At 40.4% G+C, this 22,713-nt stretch overlaps 1 protein-coding gene across 3 annotated transcripts in view; it reads right to left on the bottom strand.

Moving 5' to 3' along the window:
* Positions 1-15,059, bottom strand: part of LOC129174216 (E3 ubiquitin-protein ligase HECW1-like) — an 84,915-nt gene extending 69,856 nt beyond the window's left edge. For 2 of the 3 annotated variants that reach the window (XM_054765955.1, XM_054765958.1), the window contains exon 1: positions 14,888-15,059. In XM_054765955.1, the coding sequence (XP_054621930.1) occupies positions 14,888-14,917 (30 nt within the window). In that variant the 5' untranslated portion in view covers positions 14,918-15,059. Of the gene's footprint in view, positions 1-1,221; positions 1,280-14,887 lie in introns of all 3 variants that reach the window. The other variant, XM_054765957.1, reaches the window with a different exon arrangement.
* Between the last annotated feature and the right edge of the window lie 7,654 nt (positions 15,060-22,713).

Genomic DNA, 22,713 nt, shown 5'->3' with positions numbered 1-22,713 from the left:
TATCACTGGCAGACTGGAGGATGAGGAATAGCTATAAATTGGTACAACAGTTTTATATTGCGCTGCTTAAAAGACCAACATTATTTCCACATGAACCTTTCAGGATATCTTTGAATGCAGTAACCTAGTGTAAGTATTATGGAGATCATCCTGGAACACATTTTTCAGGACCATTTACACAATAAAGATATAGCTAAAGATATTTTTCACATTCTAATACTTAGAATGTGAAAAATATCTCTTTAAACAGAACATACCAAAAACATTAATTGCAATTAGTGGCCATTATTATTTTATATGTAGTCACAGCTGTAATTATTATTCATTAAACCATGTAGAACTAAATAAAAAAACAATTATGTCACACTGAAACATGTTATGAAAGGTTTAAGAGTGAATAAATTCACATAAAACATGTGTTTATGGCATATGCTTCTTGAAAAGTATGTGAGTGCCCTTACAACAAATTAATTCCCAAAAACATACCCCTGTTTTTACATTTTTAATGAAATTAATTTCTTTATTGTGCATCCAAGGTAACATTTAACAGACCAGAGTTGGATAGGAATGAGACACCGGTTTTTGCAAATGTATTTTTCATATGAAGAGCTGGATACAAGACTTCAAGGTTATATTTAGCAGTCCACAGATTAAAAAATGTACAATTATAACTTTCAATGCATATTCCTGTAATAGCTTGAATTCTTTCAAATCCACCAACCTTTCTTTGACACCTGCAATTATTTTAATGGTTATTTTATCAACAAATGTATTCATTAATTGAGTAGAGACCCATGTAAGATGTGTGCCTCTAAAAGATGGATTGTGATTTAAGTTGGTAGGAAGGAAGCTCATTTTCCATCGAGGGATCAAAGAATGCTCCAGTGAGAAAGGAGCTTCAGGGCATGGCTCAGCCAGCCTTGATGGAACAGTCGAAATGCTGAAGCAGTTTGAGCATGCAGTTGGTGAGGAGGAGTCAGGTTATTGTCACGCAAAGCAAAAATCATGTAATTTTTTTGCAACATGAGTGAGTATTCCGTCCATGATTCATTTGGTTTTTACAATTTGGAACTTCGATTTAGTGTGTGGTATTGAATGTTTTCAAATAGTGAATATAAAGTAAGGGAATGCATTTTAGGATCAGCTGAACTCTGGATAGATGGTGGCAAGCAGGCAAATGGAAAGGGAGGTAGATGGTCAGGGAAGGGGGGGCACACTGACCTTGATACTACAGAGCTGCATCAGCATAATGACCAGTCAACCCAAAGCAGACCAAAACCTGAGGGAAGGAGGAGGGGGAGGAGGAGGAGAGGGGTGCCTCGTTACAAACCACATAAAAAAGCACAGGCAGCGAATGCAGCATGAGTATGTCACAAATGTCATTTGTCTCCACGATGTCAGAAGGGGAAATGTTTCAATTTTTTTTTTTTTTTTTTTTTTTTCCCCTGTCCTGTCCAGCCTTTAAAGCAGATAGAATTGTATACCTAAATGCCGTCAAGTGCTCAACAGATTTACTCTGCCAGAGAGAAGTGTGATATACACTTCCCCTGTCATACAAAATTTATTCGACCTTGATGCTTGTTATAAAGCAAATTTGGAGCGCCCGGACCGGAGCAGGAGGGGACAGAGAAGAAGAGAAAAGGAAACGGGGGGGGGGGGGACAAAAACAAAAAAAAGAGAGACAAGAGACAAGGACAACAGCAGCAACAACAACAATTGTGACAGAACAACAGAAACATACAGAACGACATCAGCAAATAAATGTCCGTGACAACTATAAAGACGAACAAGGATAAAGGACAAATCAATATCAACAACCGCAATGACAAAGCTGTCAATGACAATCAGACATAATAGCAGTCATGAAATGATGAACTATGACAGTGATCACAATGACAATACTGCATTGAAACAGTCGCACACAATAGCAGTCATGAAATGATGAATTATGATAGTGATCACCATGATAATACCGCATTGAAACAGTCACACATAACTGTAGTAATGAAATGATTATCCATGATAGTGAATAGAATCAAAGTTACTGTAATGCACATCATTGTAAAAAAAAAAAATATACATATACACACATATATACATACATACACATACATACATATATATATTCATATATATATATATATATATATATATATACATACACATATATACCGCACATACACACATATATATATATATATATATAGTCATACTGCTGAAATCACCGTCGCTGTAATAAAACCAACAACATAATAACACCCTGGATAACTCAGTGAGTAATGTGGGGAAGTACGTATGTACTGTGAGTGTGCACATGTACAGGTATCTCTGTATGTAAGGAAGACTTCATATATATATATAAAGGTGCAGGAATGTGTGGGCGTGTGATTGTCACTGAGAGTGCATGAAAGGAAAGGGGCCGCCTTCCACCTCCCAGAGAGCCCCGCCCCAAATAGCAAGGCCGGGCCCCGGCCGCCAGAAGGCCACCAGGCCCATAGGGGCAGGCAGCACAAAGATCAGTGCCCCAAGAGCCAGCCCAGAGAGCCCCCCCCCCGGGAAGACCAGTAAGGGGCCGAAGAGAGGTAATCCCAGCCAAGGACAGGGCGCCAGCGGGCCGGAGGACTGCCAACCCCTGAGACCAGCGAGAGATCACACCCCACAAAGGCAGACGGGTACCGGGGGCCACAAACCGGCAGGCCCAGAGACGCCTCCACAGCCGGAAAGAAGCCCGCCCGCGCCGGAAGCGCCAATTCCCCCCCACCGCCACCCCCACCCCCAGGGAGCGGAGCCCGGCCCGCCCCGGGCCAACCCCCGCCCGACCCCCGACACAGGGCCGCCCCGCCAAGGGATGCAGGAGGCACACCCTCCACCCACCCGGCGGAGGCACGGGCGGCAGAGATGTATCGCCCAGCACCTGACCCCACGGAGCAAACCCCTGTATGCCCCCCCCCCCCCCCCCCCCAAAATAAATAACTAAAATAAATAAATAAATAAAAATACACACACGCACGCACATACACACTCCTACGCACCCACACACACGCACATAAACACTCCTACGCACAAACACACCCCTATGCGCACGCTCATACACACTCTTACTTACTCAAGCGCGCACACACACACACACACACACACACAGTGGTCGACTGCCCAATTTCAACTTGAGATGCAGCATCTCATTTTGGAAGCGGTCCCAACACAGATAGGAAATAACATAAAGCATACATGACAATAAAACACAACAAAAAACAAAAATACACTTCCACCCACCCACCCATCGCCAGCTCCCACACATACTGTACACATGCAATACAATATAACACCAGGAGCAACAGAATACAACAGCAATTTGGAATGAGGTAACACAACAAAACACAAAAACAATAACATCTTGTCCGTAAGTGGGAAAATAAATTTGATCTAAAGATAAAAATGATCTAATGGACTTTAAAGGAGAAGGAACTTTATTACAGTCAGACAGAGCTTTGAACTTGAATGACCTGCAACCTATTTCTTTATAGATTTTAGGGACTATGACAAATGGATTAGTCATATGTCCCAGAGAATAGGGGCTGCATGATGAACCAGAAGCTGTTTTAAGTAAAGTGGAGCATGTAAGTGGATACATTTAAAACGAAAAAAGACCCAGTGAAAGTGATGCCTGGATTCAGGATGAAGCCAGCTGAGTGCCTCATACATGAGGCAATGGTGAGGAATAGACGTCTCATGACAAATCTGCATCAGGAGTTATATAAAATATTGAGAGGTATGAGGATAGGGTCAGTGATGTTATCATAAACAATATCGGCATTATCAAGTATGGACAGTAACAGTTGTGAATAGGCCTGGCACGATAATCCATAAAACGATTAATAGAAACGACAGAAAACAAACAAGGCCAATCATTTTGACGCCTCGATAAATTGACATGTGCGACATGTACATGTACGTATGCCTGTTCCATTTCCTCGTCTTGCTGTAGCACACAGGGTGTCTGTGCGCATTGGTTGTATAGTCAAATTAAGGGAAAGAGTGAGCCACCGGTCAGCTATTCAGCGTCTTTGTCAGAGTACGTGGAGGCGGGGGTTTGCTACGTAGTGATAGAATACACCGAGTGCTAGCTAGCAGTTAGCAAGCAAACGCTAATATGAATAAAAGCACAAAAGCGAATGCCATTGTTCCAGTGTGGATGTGCTGTGGGGCATTCGCAGTTGGTGCTTGCTGGGGCGTTTGATCGGCGAAGTGAATGTATAGTGCCGGGCAGCGCAAGCTCGCGATATCCAGGGTAAGTGGTGGCGCGCCGCGTGGAGCTGTATGATGCATGCGAGCAGACCTGACATTAAAGTCATAAATAACTACTAGGCTTGTTTATTCGACACCACCCACAGAACAATGAGGATGCCACCAGCCCGCATGCGCAGAACGCCGCTCTATCAACGCTCGTGTCACTGCTAAACCAATGTTCGCTACCGTTAAACCAACACTAAAGCAACGGCGGCTTCAGCGGTGCACTACTAGGACAACGTCCGTGTTTCCTATTTTTTTTTTCCCATTTTGTGCGCGGTTACGAGCGGTGATGATTTTTTTCACCGCTGCAGGGACGCTACAGCAAAGTTCGGGCGGCGTGACAGGGGCTTTAAGGAGGTTCTAAGTCGAGCTTCAAAGTGCAAAAAGAAGAAATCGGAATGAGACAATTTTTTTTTTTTTAGGAAGCAATTAATTGCAAGCAAACATTTAAGTGAAATAGGCTGTGCATCATCTGATCCAAATTTTAACATCACAGCCTTTAAAAGCCAAAATTTTCGCAAAAATGTGGATTCAATGGGCCTCATTCACGAAACGTTCTTATGCACAAATGTGTTCTTAAAGCCTTCTTACAAAGATTTTCGGCATTCACGAAACGTGTTCTTAACTCACAGTTCTTAAATCTAAGAACAAATTCTACGAACACTCAGGAGGGCTCTTACGCACAAGCAAAGCTTGCACTTTCAATGCGCAATCGCCCTCATGATGGATTTTGCCACCTGATCCCAAAAAATGCAGTGCAAATAAAATATCCCAACAATTACAGTCAAACTTGTCTATAGCGGCCACTAGAGGGAGTCTGCAAAAGTGGCCGCTATAGACAGGTGGCCTCTATAGACAGGTTGGCGTCCAGTTTGAATGTTGACCAGTAGAGGAAAAAAAAGAAAAAAAAGAGGGAAAATTTCTTTTTTAATAATAATGTTTACCAGTAGAGGGTACTGCGGACTGTGGATAAAAGTTGTACAGCACTACTAGGCTTGTTATTATCATGGTTCATGGTTTTAATTCTGAACATGCATGAGTCAAACAGTAGCACATCACATAGTACAATTCACAATTTTGCATGTTCAAAAAGGAGTAGGAAGAAGCAAAGCTTATTTAATCCTACCCCTCATCAGTTTCAATACATTTATTCACCTCTTGTTCTTCCAAGTGTACTTTGTAGGTCTACATGACAATGTAGTGCAATCATAGCCAAGGTTTTTACTTACTAAAAGAAAGCTAGAGGCTTAATAATAACTGATAGAATATATCCACAACCCACAGAACAAAGTTGTGCTAGTAATGTCTTACGCTTGTTTTTAATATTTTACTTTTTATACGGCAGTGTCATTACAGCTTTAGTTCATCAGGAAGTGACGGGAAGTGACGGTGGGCGTCCCGAGCAGGAGAGCTAGGCTCAGTGCTAGCTGTGAGTTTCGAGAGAGTTGGGAAGTGTGTTTATGTTGGCGTGGATGTAAAGTCCTGCAGTGTTCTCCACTGTTAATAAAGCCATTAAAGTGCATCGGCAACGTGAGTCTCTCCTTCCCTACAACAAGCGGCATTACAGTATTGACCAGTGCACACCAGGAAATAAACGGTGTCATTTCTTACAGGCATTGGCTGGACAGCTATGTAGTGGGGCTTGTTTAACCTTTGCCTTGTGGGCAAGCAGGAAGAAGAGACGATGCTGAGAGATGTATGTGTGTTCTGAGCTGCTGTCGTTCAATAAATAAAGTTGGCAGAAGCAACAGGAGAAGTTTACTTCTTTGCTTTGGAGCTGAATAACACTGACAAGTTAACAGACTAGTAGCGAACGGAAAAGAAGACGGCTTTTTTTGTGTCGAATACAGAAGATGAGGACTTTGATGGATTTGTGAATGAGGATTGATGAAAAATAACGTGAGTACATTCTAAAATACTTCAATTAAGTACAACCGAACTCAGTTTTGCTCCCGCTGCCGCATGCATGCTAGCGTATGTTTTTTTTTTTATTGTAGCGTCGCTGGGAGCACGTCCTGTTCCCAGCCTTATTTGCGGTAATGTTTTGGTGCAAATGCTCTTAAAGTTACATGTTTGACCAGGAAATAGCAAGCTCAAAAGAAGACGGCTTTTTTATGTGGAACAACTGACAGTTTGTGTGGATTTTGTGAATGATTGTGACTGAGCTAGGACTCAGTAATTAAACTCTACACACGACGGCTTCATTGATTGAAAATTGAAACTTTTTCGTGCTTGAAGCTTCTACTTGAGTTGGTAATTTGGCCGCTATATGCAGTCAAATATTTACCAAGGGAGACAAAATGGGTGGCTGCTGGCCGCGTTGGACAGGTGACTGCTATACACAGGGTCTATAACATGTAAATTTGCTGGGGGGGATTTTTCAGTGGCTGCTATAGGCAGGTAGCCGTTCTATAAAGGTGGCCGCTAAGACAGGTTTGACTGTATTTATCATCAAAACAACTAAAATATACTCCATCAATAAATATATATTCAAATCCAAATTCATAAAAAAGGCTGGCTGGACGTGCGCGGCACAGAGAGATAATGTATAGGGACCATGTAGATTTATTTGCTGAAAGCGACGAATATTTTATGTCCTGCTTCAGGCTTCCCTCTCTGTTCTTGCAGGTGTGCAGGATCATCAGAATAACATCGCAATGAAACGTTGTGTGCCTATTGCGCACGGAGCACCCCCGGATAACGACATGCGCCCCCAGCCACGTCTTGAGCCAGAGCACGGGGCTGCTGTATTAATTAGGCAGCGTCTAATCAAATGTAACCACAGAAAAAAATAAATTGTCACACACAAACTATGTATTTTGACTTTATTTTTCCATCATGATTGTGTAAATCTGCAATAAAAGCGACTTGTAATTATCGGCGATTCAGCTTCAGAACCCTTCCCTTCTCTCGTCAATAGCCATTGTTCACTATACTGTATATAAACACACAACCAAATTTTAATATTAGTAAATGACAACACAAATTAAACTTTTTATTATTAAGGGAGGAAAAAGAATCCACACCTACATGGCCCTGTGTGAAAAAGTGATTACCCTCTCTTAAACTATAAGTTAATTGAGATCTAGCAGTCTGGAAAATGTTCTAAAGCCATTTCTAAAGCTTTGGGACTCCAGCTAACCACAGTGAGAGCCATTATCCACAAATGGCGAAAACATGGAACAGTGGTGAACCTTCCTCGGAGTGGCCGGCCGAGCAAAATTACCTCAAGAGTGCAGTAGTGACTCATCCAAAAGTTTGCAAAAGACCCCACAACAACACCCAAAGAACTTCAGGCCTCACTTGCCTCAGTTAAGGTCAGTGTTCATGATTCCACCATGAGAAAGACACTGGCCAAAAACGGCCTGCATGGCAGAATTTCAAAACGAAAACCACTGCTGAACGAAAAGAACATTAAGGCTCATTTTAATTTTTCCATAAAACATCTTGATGATCCCCAAGACCTTTGGTCTGACGAGACAAAAGTTTAACTTTTTGGAAGGTGTGTGTCCCATTACATCTGCTGTAAAAGTGACGCCGCAAAAAAAATAAAGTAAAAAAAAAAAAAAAAAAAAAGTGACGCCGCATTTCAGAAAAAGAACATCATACCAACAGTAAAATACGGTGGTGGTAGTGTGATGATCTGGGGCTGTTTGGCTGCTTTGGCTGTGACCTCAAGCTGAAACCAACTTGGGTTCTGCAGCAGGACAATGATCCACAACACACCAGAAAATCCACCTCTGAATGGCTGAAAAAAATCTAAATGAAGACTTTGGAGTGGCCTAGTCAAAGTCCTGACCTGAATCCTATTGAGGTGCTGTGGCATGACCTTAAAAAGGCACTTCATGCTGGAAAACCTTCCAATGCGGTTGAATTACAACAATTCTGCAAAGATGAGTGGGCCAAAATTCAACAATGTTTTCCTACATCATTTACCTTAGGAATGGACAATGTCATGTTCCAAATTTTTCTCTTCCCGTCTTTTATTTTGTATTAGTTCCCGACACTTGCTGTTCTTTGAGTTTCCTCCCCAGATCACCTGACTTCTAAGTGGAATGGAGCAATTAAAGCACACCTGCAGCTGCTTAACAATGTGCATATGGCATCCATAAGCACAGTTGCTGCACCAGGAGGACGCTGGATTGTAGTTCTTAGTATCTAAACGACTGTTCCAGAATTCAGTTCATCTTTATCTATGTTCCAGTACAACTTATTCCCACTTGCCCTGTCCCTAAGGGCTTTGTTGCTCTGTCCCAGCTATCCTTTTTTTGTTTTTGTTTAGTCATTTCTCCAAAACACTCTCTTTTGTTCTGTTGTACTATTAGTTGTATCATTCTGCTCCGTGCTCCGTATATCACAGACACTTTATTTTGCTCAATGCTGTGTTGTGTCTGGGACTGTAACGTCACAGGGATATGTCCATCAAGCAAAACTATTGACCGTACCACTCACTTAGCTTGCAAGAAGACTGAAGACCGACTCCAACGTCAAGAGCCACTCACCATTACCGTTATTTACGACACCAACTGCCTACAACCTTGAATAATTACTGTAATGTGTTCAGCAGAGGATATTCAATATACTGTAGGTCTAATTGCACTAAACGAAGATACACTGTTGTGCATGTACTACGGCTCAAACGGAGTGTCAACATTACCCCATAAGTCATGCTACTGATTTCAATATCACATATAAATGCAACGCTTTAATTAAACTGACTGATTAAACTGATTTTAACTTTGTGCCAGCAGCGATGCTTTTGATTAGATTTAGGGGAAATCAAGTATATGACAGATGATGGATGGTGGATGGACATGTTTCTTCTTGATTTATTTATTAATTTAGTTATTAAAAAGGACAAAGTCTTTCGTCACCTGGTTTTTGAATGCCACAGTTTACATATGATTCGGTTTTCGATGAAAGTTTTCATTAAGATATTGCTTTGCTTTTCATTAACCAGCTTGGTTATGGTACAATATTATGCGGAACAAACTAGTCTTTAATTTTCTTCGTACTGCATCATTCTGCGAAATCAAGTGCCCAAACACTGACTCACTGTCCGTGCATTTTTTTATTGACTGTGACTGCTAGTAACCCACCATGGGGCCAAAGAAAGATAAAGGTGATAAACACTATTGAATTGAAGAAAGTAATCTTTGCAAAATACAAAGATCTCGTCTGGATAGACCTGCCACGATAATCAATAAATCTATTAGCCGCACAATAAATAAAAACAAACTTGATCATTTTGCCAGCTTCGATATATTGACATGTGCATCCGTGTTTGTTTTCCTCCTCTCTCTCTACCAAACAGGCTAGATGACAAGCGAGTTCACTCTGCACAACTGTCTCAACACCTGGTTGCGTTGGTTCTCTAGTAGAATGAATGGAGTGAGTGAACCCTCCTGTCAGTCATTCATTCTCTTTGTCCCAGTGGAGGCGGGATGCTAGCGAGTGTGCGCTACACCAGTGGTCCCCAACCTTTTTTGACCCACGGACCGGCTTATGTTCCCACAAATCTCCCGCGATATATAGATCTAATTTATCTTATTTATTATGCATTGTGTAAAAACTAAGACATGAATAACATCAAATTAAAAGCACAAAATGAATGCCGAGACAAATGTGCACATTAGCACGCAATAAGTCATCAAAACTTAGCTTTATGCATTCCCACTTAGTATCAGCATTTGAGACCAAATATGAGGTGAAAGAAAAATGCTAAAAATCCAGTAGTAGTCTATCTGTGTGGCATGAAAGAAAGTTAGCACACGCACAATGGACATGCGTCAAGTGAGACTGCTGTAACAGAGAGAATCCGGCCACTTTTCAAAATAAAACATTAAAAAAAAAAAAGGAAATTATTTTTTCTTTCTGTGCGGTACCAAATGACCCACGGCCCGGGGGTTAGGGATCCCTGCGCTACATGACTGAATATTTTCTTCGTACCTATTGTGTATAAAACACGCGCTGATGTCAATTTTAGTCAATTTGCGCATCGTCTTTTTGGGACATGAAAAGGTGTGTGACAAAGACAATTAAATAAATAATACAAAACAGCTGCCTTGATTCCCGAAGCATAACACCTCATTGTGCACCAAACACATTTTGCTGCATCCGAAACATGTACTTTGACCAAACTGACAAAACATTACACCTCATTAAACGTAAACGGAGTATTCCACACACAATGTTGCTCAAAGTGAATCAAGGAAGTGTAGATGCAAATGAGATGACTGCATTGACACACCATGTGAACTTCACTTTTTTGTCAATATTCAGACAATAAAAAAGTGACACCGCTTCAAAATCAGAAATATGGCGTAGTGTCCATGATAAGAATTACATTTCGGTTTTCTACTTTGGGGAACTATTGTTTTACCTCATTCTGCACATTTATTGGATTTTATTTAAAAGGTCTTGACATTCCAATTACAATGTTAAATACACTTGAGAAATTGTTTTTGATACGATGTGCTCGTATTATTAAGCCATATTGTCATTAAATTAATGAAAAAATTGACAATAATATCGTTTATCAGCAATAATTTGTAGGACAGTTATCATCCTGAAGAATGTGTTATCGTGACAGGCCGACACCTGGATGTATGAAAAGTCCACTTCAAAAAGTTTCATCTGGGCAAAGAAAGAAGAATCGAGGAAGCTAATGTTGCCAAAGTGCTCACAAAACAAATTTCACAAATGATCGAAGATGTTGAGTTGTTGGTGCTCCCCCGTCCCCTCCTATCTTACCATCTTAACCAGCAAAAGTCTTCAATAAAGGGTAAAAGTGATGTCAAATGTTTATTTTCCTAATTTGTAATTATTATTCATTGTTTTCTGCATGTAAACTATAATTATTCTCTACAAACATTGTAATATTTTGGGGTATCTGGAACGGATTAACTGAATTTACATTATTTCCTTTGGGAAAAATTTGTTTCCATACGTTTCAGTTTTTATCGGACCCTTTGGAACGAATAAAAAACAAAAAACGAGGCACCGCTGTAGTAACCACTGTCAGTAATCTGGTTGACTATCTCACCTGTATTTCTGTAGGCTGTAATATGCCATTGGGCTTCACTTTTTCTTAGAGACGTTCACACATTTTGTCAGCCAAAAATAGAGGACGATTTTATAGGGAGGGGCTGTCAATTAGCAACTGTAGTACTACTGTATACATGAATCACAGTCTGTGGGAGTGAAGATGTGTTACAAAGAGAAGGACTTCCGGATTCATTCATGTCCAAATCCCCACAGTCCTCATTATAGTGGTGACACAACTCATTACGCTAACACACATGGAGCATTCTCCAGGGAAATATCCAGTTGTCCTTCCTACATTTTCCAAAACTCCCATGATAAACTAGCATAATTGTCTTCAAGATGACATCATTATTCATTCAGCACACAATGCAAGCAGTAAAGGAGACAGGAGGATGGAAATGAAATTATCTCCAACTAAGGCTCACTAATGGTCTCCAAAGGTAGCCTTTCTCCAACTTGTTCACAATGAGGATGAGGAAGTCATTGGCATGTCCACTCTCGTTAAAAAACAACTGAAAAACAGTAAATGAGGTGGTTGGGCCACCAGCAAAATGGTTATAATAATTTGTATAAAGCTGATTTAATACTGGTCATTCCAAAATGTGACCTTTCTGAAAATGCATATTTTGTTAACATTTAGACTGAATAAAAGATGTTTTTGCTGAGTTTATTTTACATAAACGCAGTCGCATCTTGTCAAAATAGTGCCGTTTCCCGGCTTTTACAGAGAGATGGAATCGACTGTAAACATAATTTAGTTCAGCCTGTTGGCCAGCCTTCCACAATATTTTCTTTGTCATGTCGCTGCTTGGGAAAACTGATTACCCCCATCCCCGGACTAGACAATGCGGCTGCTCTTGTTTCCATTACAAGGAAATACAGTATATGCACTCAAACGCTAACACACTTGGAGAGGGAGAAACTGGGGATATCGCATGTTATTTTTTAAATACATAAATATGATATACACAGCGCACCCGACACTGGACCCTCGCTGGCCACCAAACAGGACCAACACATAAAAAAATAAATAAAGGAAAGTCTCTATGCAAATTAGCCATGTGGTCAGTCCATCAGTGCAACATAGAGTCCGAAAACGAGTAGGAAGAAGCAGAGTTTATTTAATCCTACCTATTCTCCATGACTCAGCATTTACTGATAATTCATTCGCTTCCTGCATTTAACTTTCAATGATGTCACATTGTGTGTAACAACAGATGATGCAGTGATTGAGGAAAAGGGAGAATAAGTACGGAAAACAACGTGTTGCATTTCTACAATTGTACTGTTGCGGTGGCTCATTTTTGTTGAATTTCCCGTTGTTATGTATATTTTTTTATATTATGCCTGAACGTTGTGTGGCAGGCTTTTTCTCAAAAAATCCAGCAGAAGGAATAAGCTTGCTCACGTTTCCGAAAGACCCAATTCGCCGCGATAAATGGACCAGGCAAGTGCAACGAATGCGAGCAAAATGGACACCATCAGATTTGTCAGTATTGTGCTCGGCACACTTCGAGGACAATTGCTTTGATAATATTCCTTAGTTAAAGGAACGTTTGGGACTGAATGTGTGTTGGCGGAGGGTGCTTCTACCATCAGCAGTGCCGACTATCTTTCCTCGATGCAGACCGGGTGCGTATGTCAAGGAAAGCAGCTGGCCAGAGGGTGCCTTGAGTAGGTAAGCTACGCATTACGTAACACACGCAAGCCCAGTCACAATCACATTCATGCATGTGCTTTGCTCCAACTCATCCACTCGGTGCGTCAATGGTAGTTTGTGCAGTGCCACGTTTTCCTCTCAAAAACCTTTCCTTGACCGTCTGTTGTCTTAGTTCCTGTTGATCTTTTGCCAAGCAGTTCTGTTGCTCTTGTAGCTGTTTTGCCATTTCTGCCATCTCATCCATTTCCTCCGTCTTCATCAAGAAGTCGTTCTTTACTGTGAGGCTTCAATCTGTTGTCATCTCATTCTGTAAATTGGCTGTCTTTTGGTGCCAGGTGCCATATAATTTAATTCCTTCCTTTCCTTCACATTACTCTGTTTACGGAGACTGATCTGTCTACTTGGAGTCTCCTTCCCGGCCTGAAGGTTGGTTTTTTTTGGGCATGGCTCTTGCTACGCTCAATATGTGTGGTCAGGAAAGCTCTAAAATAGTCCCAAACACCGGCAGCAAATGTGGAGCTCAAGCAGTAAACATCCGCTTCCTACAACAGGAAGTTGATGGGAGGTAATAACGAATAATTAAATTACCTTGTACCTACAATGTACACTGACATCAAACCTAATTCAGTTCAGTGACTTTTCCTTTATTTAACGAATCATTTAAGTCATCATTTAGACGTGGTTGACACAAGAATCGGTGAGTGACACGCATGAAAAGAGAACACACATACAGTACAGTGGTTCCCTACGCATTCACGATTCAGCGTTCACTGCCCCGCAAATTTGCAGGTTTTTGGTAAAAAAAAACGAAAAAAAATTCCCTCCAAAAATTGCCGTTTTTTTCCACAAAAAACACTCACATTAAGTCAGTAATAATTTATAAATACATAATAATACAGGTCAAGCGTATGGCATACATGTTCCACTATTAAAAAATGTTATATGCTAAAATGATCATGTTTTTACACTTTTTCACATGTTTTCACACTTTCTTTGTGTCAAAAATAGACCTTTAAATGGGCGGAGCATTTACTAGCAGGTTTTTACCATTCCCTGCAAGTTCCAAAACATTTACTGTGACACAAACTATGGTGTTTTTGACACAAAAGAAAAAACAGGCCCTCACAGTTCATGTGTTGCTCCAACATTTAAGAGGATTTTGAGGGTGGGGGACTAAAGACAATTGTACATCAGTAATAATATTAAAAAAACACAGGACTAACTTGAGCTGAAACTATCCAACAAACAATGTTAATGCACATCAACATGTCCAAACAGGATTAGGAAGAAGCAGAGCTTTTTTTTTAATCAAATTACCCTTCTCCGTGTCACAGTCACTGTTTGTCCACTTCCTGTGCTCCAGTTTACCTTTTTAATAGTAAAGAAGTGTGGAAGTAGGTTACAGTTAAGAATGAGTTTCGAGCTTATTCAGTAATAAAGAATAAATCAATCAATCAAAGGGAGTAACGTCAACAAACATTGTTGAGTAAGAAATTAGTACATACGTGTATGATAATACATGATTAAATAATAATAATATTTACGTTCATCCTTACACTTTGTAAACGTCGTGTTATTGTACTGTTTCTTAAATTCGGCAACACACATTTTAGTGAAACTGAAGACGCACAATGGAATTGTGTTTGGTGGCAATTAGCCTTCATTAGCCATTCTGGGTCATCCGCGCGCAAGGGAACATCCACAATAGCAGACTTTCCTCTTGTAATAGATACATTCTTGTTAATCATGTGGTGCTTCTTGAAAGAGAAATATAACAAATGTATGGAGTCGTTGCGAACCGCACGAGCGGGCTAACGAGCTCTGGGCCGCTGCATCATCTAACGTTAGTAACGTAACGTTACACAGCAACAATGGTGACGGTCGACCTACCTGGTGTAAAAGAACCTGACGGTGGATCATCCTCCAAGCGTAAATATTAAAACTGGAACAGCTACTTTCCACCGCGCTCCATGTCGACGATAAGGAAAAAAGGAAAGAAGATAATCGGCGTACCGAAGGAAGGGATGATGACAACACCACAGGCAAGTCACATCCTTTTCGCGTTCCCTGTATAGTGAAGCTAAACGAAACATTAAACAATTTCTGGTTAACCGGCATACCACTATAAAATGTCCTTTTGAAGATATTCACAAATGTAAGTAATATTATAAAGGTAATTTGTGTGGTTTCAATAGAATCCTTGGGGGGAAATAATGCATAAATAAAAAGGTATGTCATGACGAAAATGCGCTCTCTTTTAATCGAACCGGCGGTGACTCAACGGCTTTTATTTTGAAGGACTTCCATTAGGCAGCACTCTGGATAAAAGTGTGTCACTTGACACTGTTGGGTACCAGTGCCTAGCAGCCAGCCAATCAGGCCGCACGCCCAACGTTTCCTCTTCGTCATCCTCTCCCAGCATCACTTCTCCACCCAGTAGCGCGCAATAAATACAATAATAATAATAATACTATTACATTAAATTCATTTTTAAACCCTCCAGCGCGCACGTTTTTAACTGGAACACCATCATAATGGAAAAACATTATGCTCTGGCTATGAATGTATCTTACAATGTACAAGAGGGTACTTTCAAATTATTCCATATAATCTATGGGTAGCGTCTATGGCATCGTCTATATGAGTTCATTAAATCTAAACACATATAGTTTTAAAGATATTTATTTCTCTTTAAAGTTCTCTTTATGTCCATGTAGCGTCTAATACAGTATATTGAAAAGAACACAGCGTAATGATGTGGTCTATTGTTTCATTCATTTATTCACAAATAGTTAGAAAATGGAACAAACAGTTATAACAATTCTTTGAACAAAACGCCAGAATTGTCCAGGGTGCCACAAAAGCCTGTTGGCCCGGCGATCAAACCTAGTGCGCTCACCAAACAATTACTGACACCTAGTGACCAATGTAGAATACTACATTCACAATTTTATCACGGCTTCTTAATTACTTGTGTGCGTATTTAGCCATGTTTATGCTTGACAAAGCTTAATATAGCCAGAAAGTACAGCATTTACTTTAATATGCATATTTTTAAATCAATAAAAGTCTATATTCAACCACAAAACAGCATGATTTATGAATTAATATATGTTTGAAAAACAGCTAAGTCTAGTGGTGAGGGACAACAAGGAAGCAGAACCTATAATAAAGGAAATCATCAAAAAGTATGCTAATATCTTGCTGTCAATCAATGTATCTACCACGTACATTTAAGTACTGTGTACATTCAATGCAGTGAAATGTGTTTTATTAGATAGATAACATTATACGGATATTGCGTCAAAATACTACAGGAATAACATCACACTCATATAAAGTACTTATTTGTTACTTATTTATTATTACTTATTTGAGTGAGACAACAAACATTTGGAACTTGTAATTTAAACAAAACAAAAAAAACTGAAGCAGTATAGAAAATGGATGGATGGATGGATGAAATAGGTTGTTTATCACCTGATCAAAAGTTTAAGACCACAGGCTATAAAAGCCAAAATCTGCTCAAAATGTTCATTTTCTGTCAGGCATTCACACTGTCATGCCCTCCTGATGGCTAAAGCTAAGAAGCTTTCTCTTTTTGAACGTGGTCGGGTTGTCGAGCTGCATAAGCAAGGCCTCTCGCAGCGTGCCATTGGTGCTGAGGTTGGGTGCAGTTTAGTCATTCTAAATTTTTTTTAAAGATCCTGAGCATTATGGAACAAAAAAGTCAAGTGGTAGACCCAAAAAAATCACACCTGCTCTGAGCCGGAGGATCTGATTGGCTGTCCATCAAGACACAGGGCGGTCAAAAACAAAAAAAGAATTCAAAGACCTCGTCTTCTTCAACGCCACAAAACTGCCCATTTAGACTTTGCCAGGGAGCATCAAACATGGGACATTGAAAGGTGGAAAAAAGTTTTATTCTCTGATAAGAAATAATGTAACCTTGACGGTCCAGATGGCTTCCAACGTTACTGGCACGACAAGGAGATTCCACCTGAGATGTTTTCTACCCGGTACAGTGGAGGGGGGTCCATCATGATCTGTGGTGCTTTTTCATTCAATGGGACACTGGAGCTTCAGGTGGTGCAGGGTCGTCAAAGGGCGGTTGCTTACGTGCAGATGTTGCAGCGGGCATCCCTCATGACTGAGGGTCCTCATCTGTGTGGTAACAGCTGGGTTTTTCAACAGGACAACGCTGCAGTTCACAATGCTCGCTTGACCAAGGACTTCTTCAGGGAGAAGAACATCACTCTTTTGGACCATCCTGCATGTTCCCCTGATTTAAATCCCATACAGAACCCTTGGGGATGGATGGAAAGGGAAGTTTCTAAAAATGGCCATCAGTTCCAGACAGTTGATGCCCTTTGTGAAGCCATCTTCACCACTTGGAGCAATGTTCCCACTAGCCTCCTGGAAACACGGTGGAGCTACTCTTTACTGAGTCCTACTGAGAAGTTTTTTTGTTCTGGTTTGGAGAGTTTTTTGTTGTTTTTTTCAGCGATGGTCTTAAACTTTTGATCAGCTGATAAACAGCTTATTTCAGTTTAATTGTTGTTTTCAATAAATTACTTTTTCAAAGTGCTTTTTGTCTCACTCCCCCTTCTTGTTTTTGCATATTGTAGCTCTGCTTAAAACCTCATTAAGATCCAAATGTGCAAAATGCAAATTCTAGCAATTTTTCAACTGGTCTTAAGATTTTGATCAGGAGTGTATATACTTGGGCACCAAAGGCAATGTATTTGATCTTCTCAGATGGCTAAGATAAGAACTTTATTGATCCAACACAGTAGTAAATCACATTATATCAGCTATAGAGCACAAAGAAGTGCCGAAAAACCATACATATTTATAGTAGTTTTAATGCAATAACATCAGAATATAAAATAAGAAGGTAAAGTTATCAATCAAAAAGATTCATGCATTTTAAACATTTTAATATTCCTATTTAAAATACGTAATAAATGATTTATCTACTCAGAGATGGGTGGAGCAGCCAACAAAACAACTGTACTCATTTAAGAGTATTGTTACTTTACAGTAATTTTACTCAAGAAAAAGATATGTGATGTTCTAAATATACCAATATGTGGAACATCACATATATCAGTATTGGTTGATATTGAAATCAGAAATTGAGAATTGGACAATATCGGCATATTGGTGATCGGCAAAAACACCAATATCGGACATGCCTAACGATACATTAATTTTGCAAATTTACCTTTCGCTTAAAAAAAAAATGTAGAACATAATTACAAACAATATAGAACATACATGAGCAAAGTTGACGACTCATGTCAGGGACCCTTTAAGGACGATGAAGACGCTTTAACACTCTTCATGGCTGACAAGCCAAGCTGAGAAAATGATTCCAAGAACTGTAAGAACGAGGAGAGATTGTTGGGAAGCGCTTTGGGAAGATTGGAGAAGAAGTGGAAATGAGTGCAATGAATAGCAGGGAGGGGAAGGAGATCATTTGAGGAGTTGGATTGACAGCGAGACAGGGGGGTTATCAGGGGACCACAAGTGCAGCCAACCCTGGAAGACATAAACGTTGGTTCCTCATTTAAATTCACTGAAGCCATTTTCTTCTTTCCCCTTCAATTTCTGTTCCTCCCACGCAAAAGCACAGATGGAATATGAAGTCATTGCATTGTGATCCCCTTGACAATGAAATAACTATGATAAGACAATGCTATATCAAAATTAAAATACCCCAGCCGGCATGCTGGAAACAATCCAATTCCCACATGTATACAGTTTTAAAGTTGCACCAAGTTTAAAGCAGCACCACCACCGTCTGTCCAGAAGGTGCCACTCTGCTGTAAGAGACTACTGTACTGTGATTAGTATCCTTACACAGTTAAACACATTCAATTTTGTGTCTTCGACTGACTTTGAAAATGTTTTCCTATAGGAAATAATGTAAGTGAATCATGTTTTTCCTGGCTCACACTGTTTTCAATGAACAGTCTGTCAACCGAGCATGAGTTCTGAACAACTGTACAGTAATAAACCTTAAATAAAGCACTACCGTACTCATTTTGAGTGGTAAAAATGTGGTGTATCTTCCCAAACTTTTGCAAATCTCTGTTTCACCTGCATGCTGTTTACTTGTAAAACGCTGAATTTCCACAAGTGGTTTTCTGTATTTATAAATAGAATATTTTTGTATTTGGAGCATAGAAAACCTGTTAAAGACCTTCTAAATACGTTTTTAACATTAGAGCCCTGTAGACATGAAATAACACCCCTATAGTCATCTTTATACTCATAATACCCAATATAGTAGACAAAATAAGAGTAAATAAGCCATTTGAGACAGAAATAAGACTCATGCTCGTGTGTGTTATATAGGGCTGGGGTTCTGAACGTTTTTCACCTGAAGGCCCAACCTTTCCAGTACAGAGGGCCCCAGGGCCCATTCAAATATTAATACTGGTCATTTTCAGAGGTGGGGTACTCGAGTCACATGACTTGTCTCAAGTTGCAAATTTGAGGACTTGAGACACTGTAAAAATGTTATGTTTTTTAACAATGGGTAAACTAGGGATCTCCTGACTGCCAGGGGGCCCAAAAAAATGTTTTGTTTTTTTTTAAATAAAAAGGGGGTTGCGCGAGGTGATTTATTTTTTCACGGGGCCCAAAATTCCTGGTTGCGCCCCTGCTACTGTTTTATATGATATGAAAAATGGAACCATAAAATCACCTTCATTTAGACATAAACATATTTGACTTACTTTGTCAAGAGAACATACATCAATTGTGAAACTTACAGAGGATGAGACGCCTTCTTTAGGAGACTTCGGATGTGAGATCACATTGTCTGATGGAGCTCGAGCAGGACTTCCAGGAGTCACGCAGCGGGGCGCCAAGTGAGAGCGCAGTCGGCAAACCCGGTGTCTTCCACCGCTGAGCGAGGCTAGCCGTCATCGTGAGTCTGGAAAACTTGCCAGTGTTTCTTCTTCAAATGTGCTGCCCCGGCGAGATGTTTTTTTTGTGGGTGCAACATTTATATTACTCTCTCACAAACGGCAGGTAAGTTTCACACAGCAGACATGTTTGTTTTGGGTTTGGCACGCCTGCGCAGTGTGAAGGAAAGTGGGCGGGGGTCAGAGGCATGTGCCGATGACATGCTTTTTCACGGAAATCGGCCGATACTAATGGGTAGCCGATCGACCAGCGCATCCCGAGTAAAAACTGTGAATTTAGTTTTCTTAGAAATCTGAATTTAGACTGAAAATCCTCTGCTGTGGCAATTTAAAAACTAAAGAAATGATATAAACAACATGTGATTATCACGAATGCAAAGGTGTGGCAAAGTGGGGTTGGTGAAGGTTCATACATCATAGTGATCTAATGCTATTTATTTATTATGTATTGTGTATAAAACTAGGACAGACGCAAGATCAAATTAAAAGCACATCATTAATACAGCATTAATACTGTGTTCTGGCTAAGAAAGATGTTCTCCCTCCCATTAGCTCTGCTCCCCACTTTGCTGTTGTGCATCAACACCCTGAGCTCCATAAATTGGAGCTACAGGTGAAATGTGGCGTTTGGAGCTGCGTAAATCTGAAATGGAGGAAACTATTAACATCAATCTGTTTGTTATAGAGCTAGATAGCCGAGTAGTGAGACAGATTGTGACATAAATAAGCGCATTCGCCTCGAGAGAGACGTGGACAAATATTGTGTCTTATTTGAGAGGGTGGCGACGACCTTAAAGCAGCCTCGACATATTTGGCCTCTTTTACTTCAATGTGTTTTAAGGGTCCTGAGTCTTAATTATGATGAGGTGAAGACTGCAGTTTGAATGTCTCATGAGCTTAATGTGATGTGATGGAGGAATTTAAAAACGGTTTTGCCGACAAAATTGCAACATACATACAGTAAATAACCAAGAAGTTACTGCCGCCGTGTTCGCTGACGAATGTGTTATGACTCACAGGGAGAGCTTTGACAGGCCCTTCTCTCTGTCGCAGCTTGGTCCAGTCATCCACACTTCCTCCGGTAACCAACATGTGACCACTCCTAAAGACCGTGCAGCTCAGGAGCAGCCCATGTGCTCGTGTAACGAGGTCAATTAAGTCATTGTAAATATGTTATGTAAATGTGTGATATAATTACACAAAATGTGTGTTCAAGTTCAAGTCATACCTTGTCATGCTATTAATGTGGAACGTCAATAACGTCTGTCGCTGTGTACCCCCTACTGCTCTAATTAGTGTGACACGTTTCATGATGAGTTTGGGCCACGCCTTTTGTACTTCCCTTTTTGTTCGTGATCTCCATGTGAGAGGTAGGCGTCCGTATGGCTGCAGAAATTTGTGTTTTAGTTTAGAGATTTATTTCTTGTCCTTTCTTGTCTTGTGTTGTAATCTGCGTGGGGGCACGTCATTCGGCCACATTGTGACTGCCTAATTTGTCTGTTACTTCCATCAGTAAAACGAAGTGCAGCTGCAGCAACCCTGTGTCTGTCGTCACTCGTCATCCACAACGCAGAGAGACAAACACCACCGGTTATACCCGTACGAAAAGAAACTTGGTTACTAAGGTAAACAGCTGTTTATTACAACTCACAACCAGTGACACTGATATAAACCGAATGAAGACTGCTTTCTGTTACAAGTTAAAATTCCCCATGTGTTCTCCTTTTAGGTGCTGTTTTGCTGCCTGACATTTGCGTAAAGGTCCCAGTCACTATTTTAAGGGACACAGCTGCCTCATGGTCTGTTTTTCTCATAGTGTGTTGCCTCTTTCAAATGAACCCGCCTTGAAATGCGAAGAGCTAGCGCAGTTTTGTAATTAAACTTATTTACCCATGCACTCTCTTCAGCTGGAGTCGGACCACTGGGTTAAAAATCTGGAAAAGCGAGGCTCCCGCCATGCCCCTTGTTTCCAAAAAGAGTCTCCCGTTTGCGTTGACACGTTTGCTATGACTAAAACTGACATGCACTGTGCATGCAAGTTAGCCGAACAAAAGTTGTCTGCTGTTCAGTGTAAAATGAAGGGGTGGTTTGACTAAAAAACCAGGGTTAGACACCTTAGTAACTGTTTGTAGTTCTGCATTGGCCACATATACCGACATTTCCGGTGTATAAGATGCTACTTTTTTCTCACGCTTTGAACCATGCACCTTGTACAGTGATGCGGCTAATTTATGGCTAAAACTACAGTCCCCATGATGCTTAGAGTGCAGCTACAGGAGGTAGTGACGTGGACCCTAATAACACATTTTGAAGTCGTGTTTTTATCTGACAAATCTTTGGTAAGTTGGATCAAGTGTTGGACCACCAACTGTCACTATTGTAACAGTTTGATTTAGCATAGGTTGATTGGTCATGCCTGGAGGACGTCATATAAAGGCGACTGTTGTCGTGATACTCTGTACTCACATGTTGTGTTGAATAAACAGAGCCAGATTCAGGCTTTTTGTTCAGGCTTTCCAGAGCAATCTTAAGGCTAAAAGCCTGATCGTGATATTCTTGTAGATTTTTTTAAATTAATTCATTGTAGAAATATAGTACGAACAGTTGAATTGTAATAGTGGACACCCTATTAAAGCATTAAAAGTGTTAAATGGCTTTGGGAAATTAGCTAGCTCCCCAGCTAGCTAGCTCCCAACACACTCCATTTCCTGGCGGCATATGACAAGCACTCCAAAATGTTTCCTACTTAAGTGTTAATGATGTGTTAATTTAGTTAAT

The sequence above is a fragment of the Dunckerocampus dactyliophorus genome, chromosome 21 (genome assembly GCF_027744805.1).
Source record: "Dunckerocampus dactyliophorus isolate RoL2022-P2 chromosome 21, RoL_Ddac_1.1, whole genome shotgun sequence".
NCBI classification, from domain to species: domain Eukaryota; kingdom Metazoa; phylum Chordata; class Actinopteri; order Syngnathiformes; family Syngnathidae; genus Dunckerocampus; species Dunckerocampus dactyliophorus.
The sequence above is the reverse complement of the archived record's forward strand: the minus strand, read 5'-3'. Positions and strand labels throughout refer to the sequence as shown.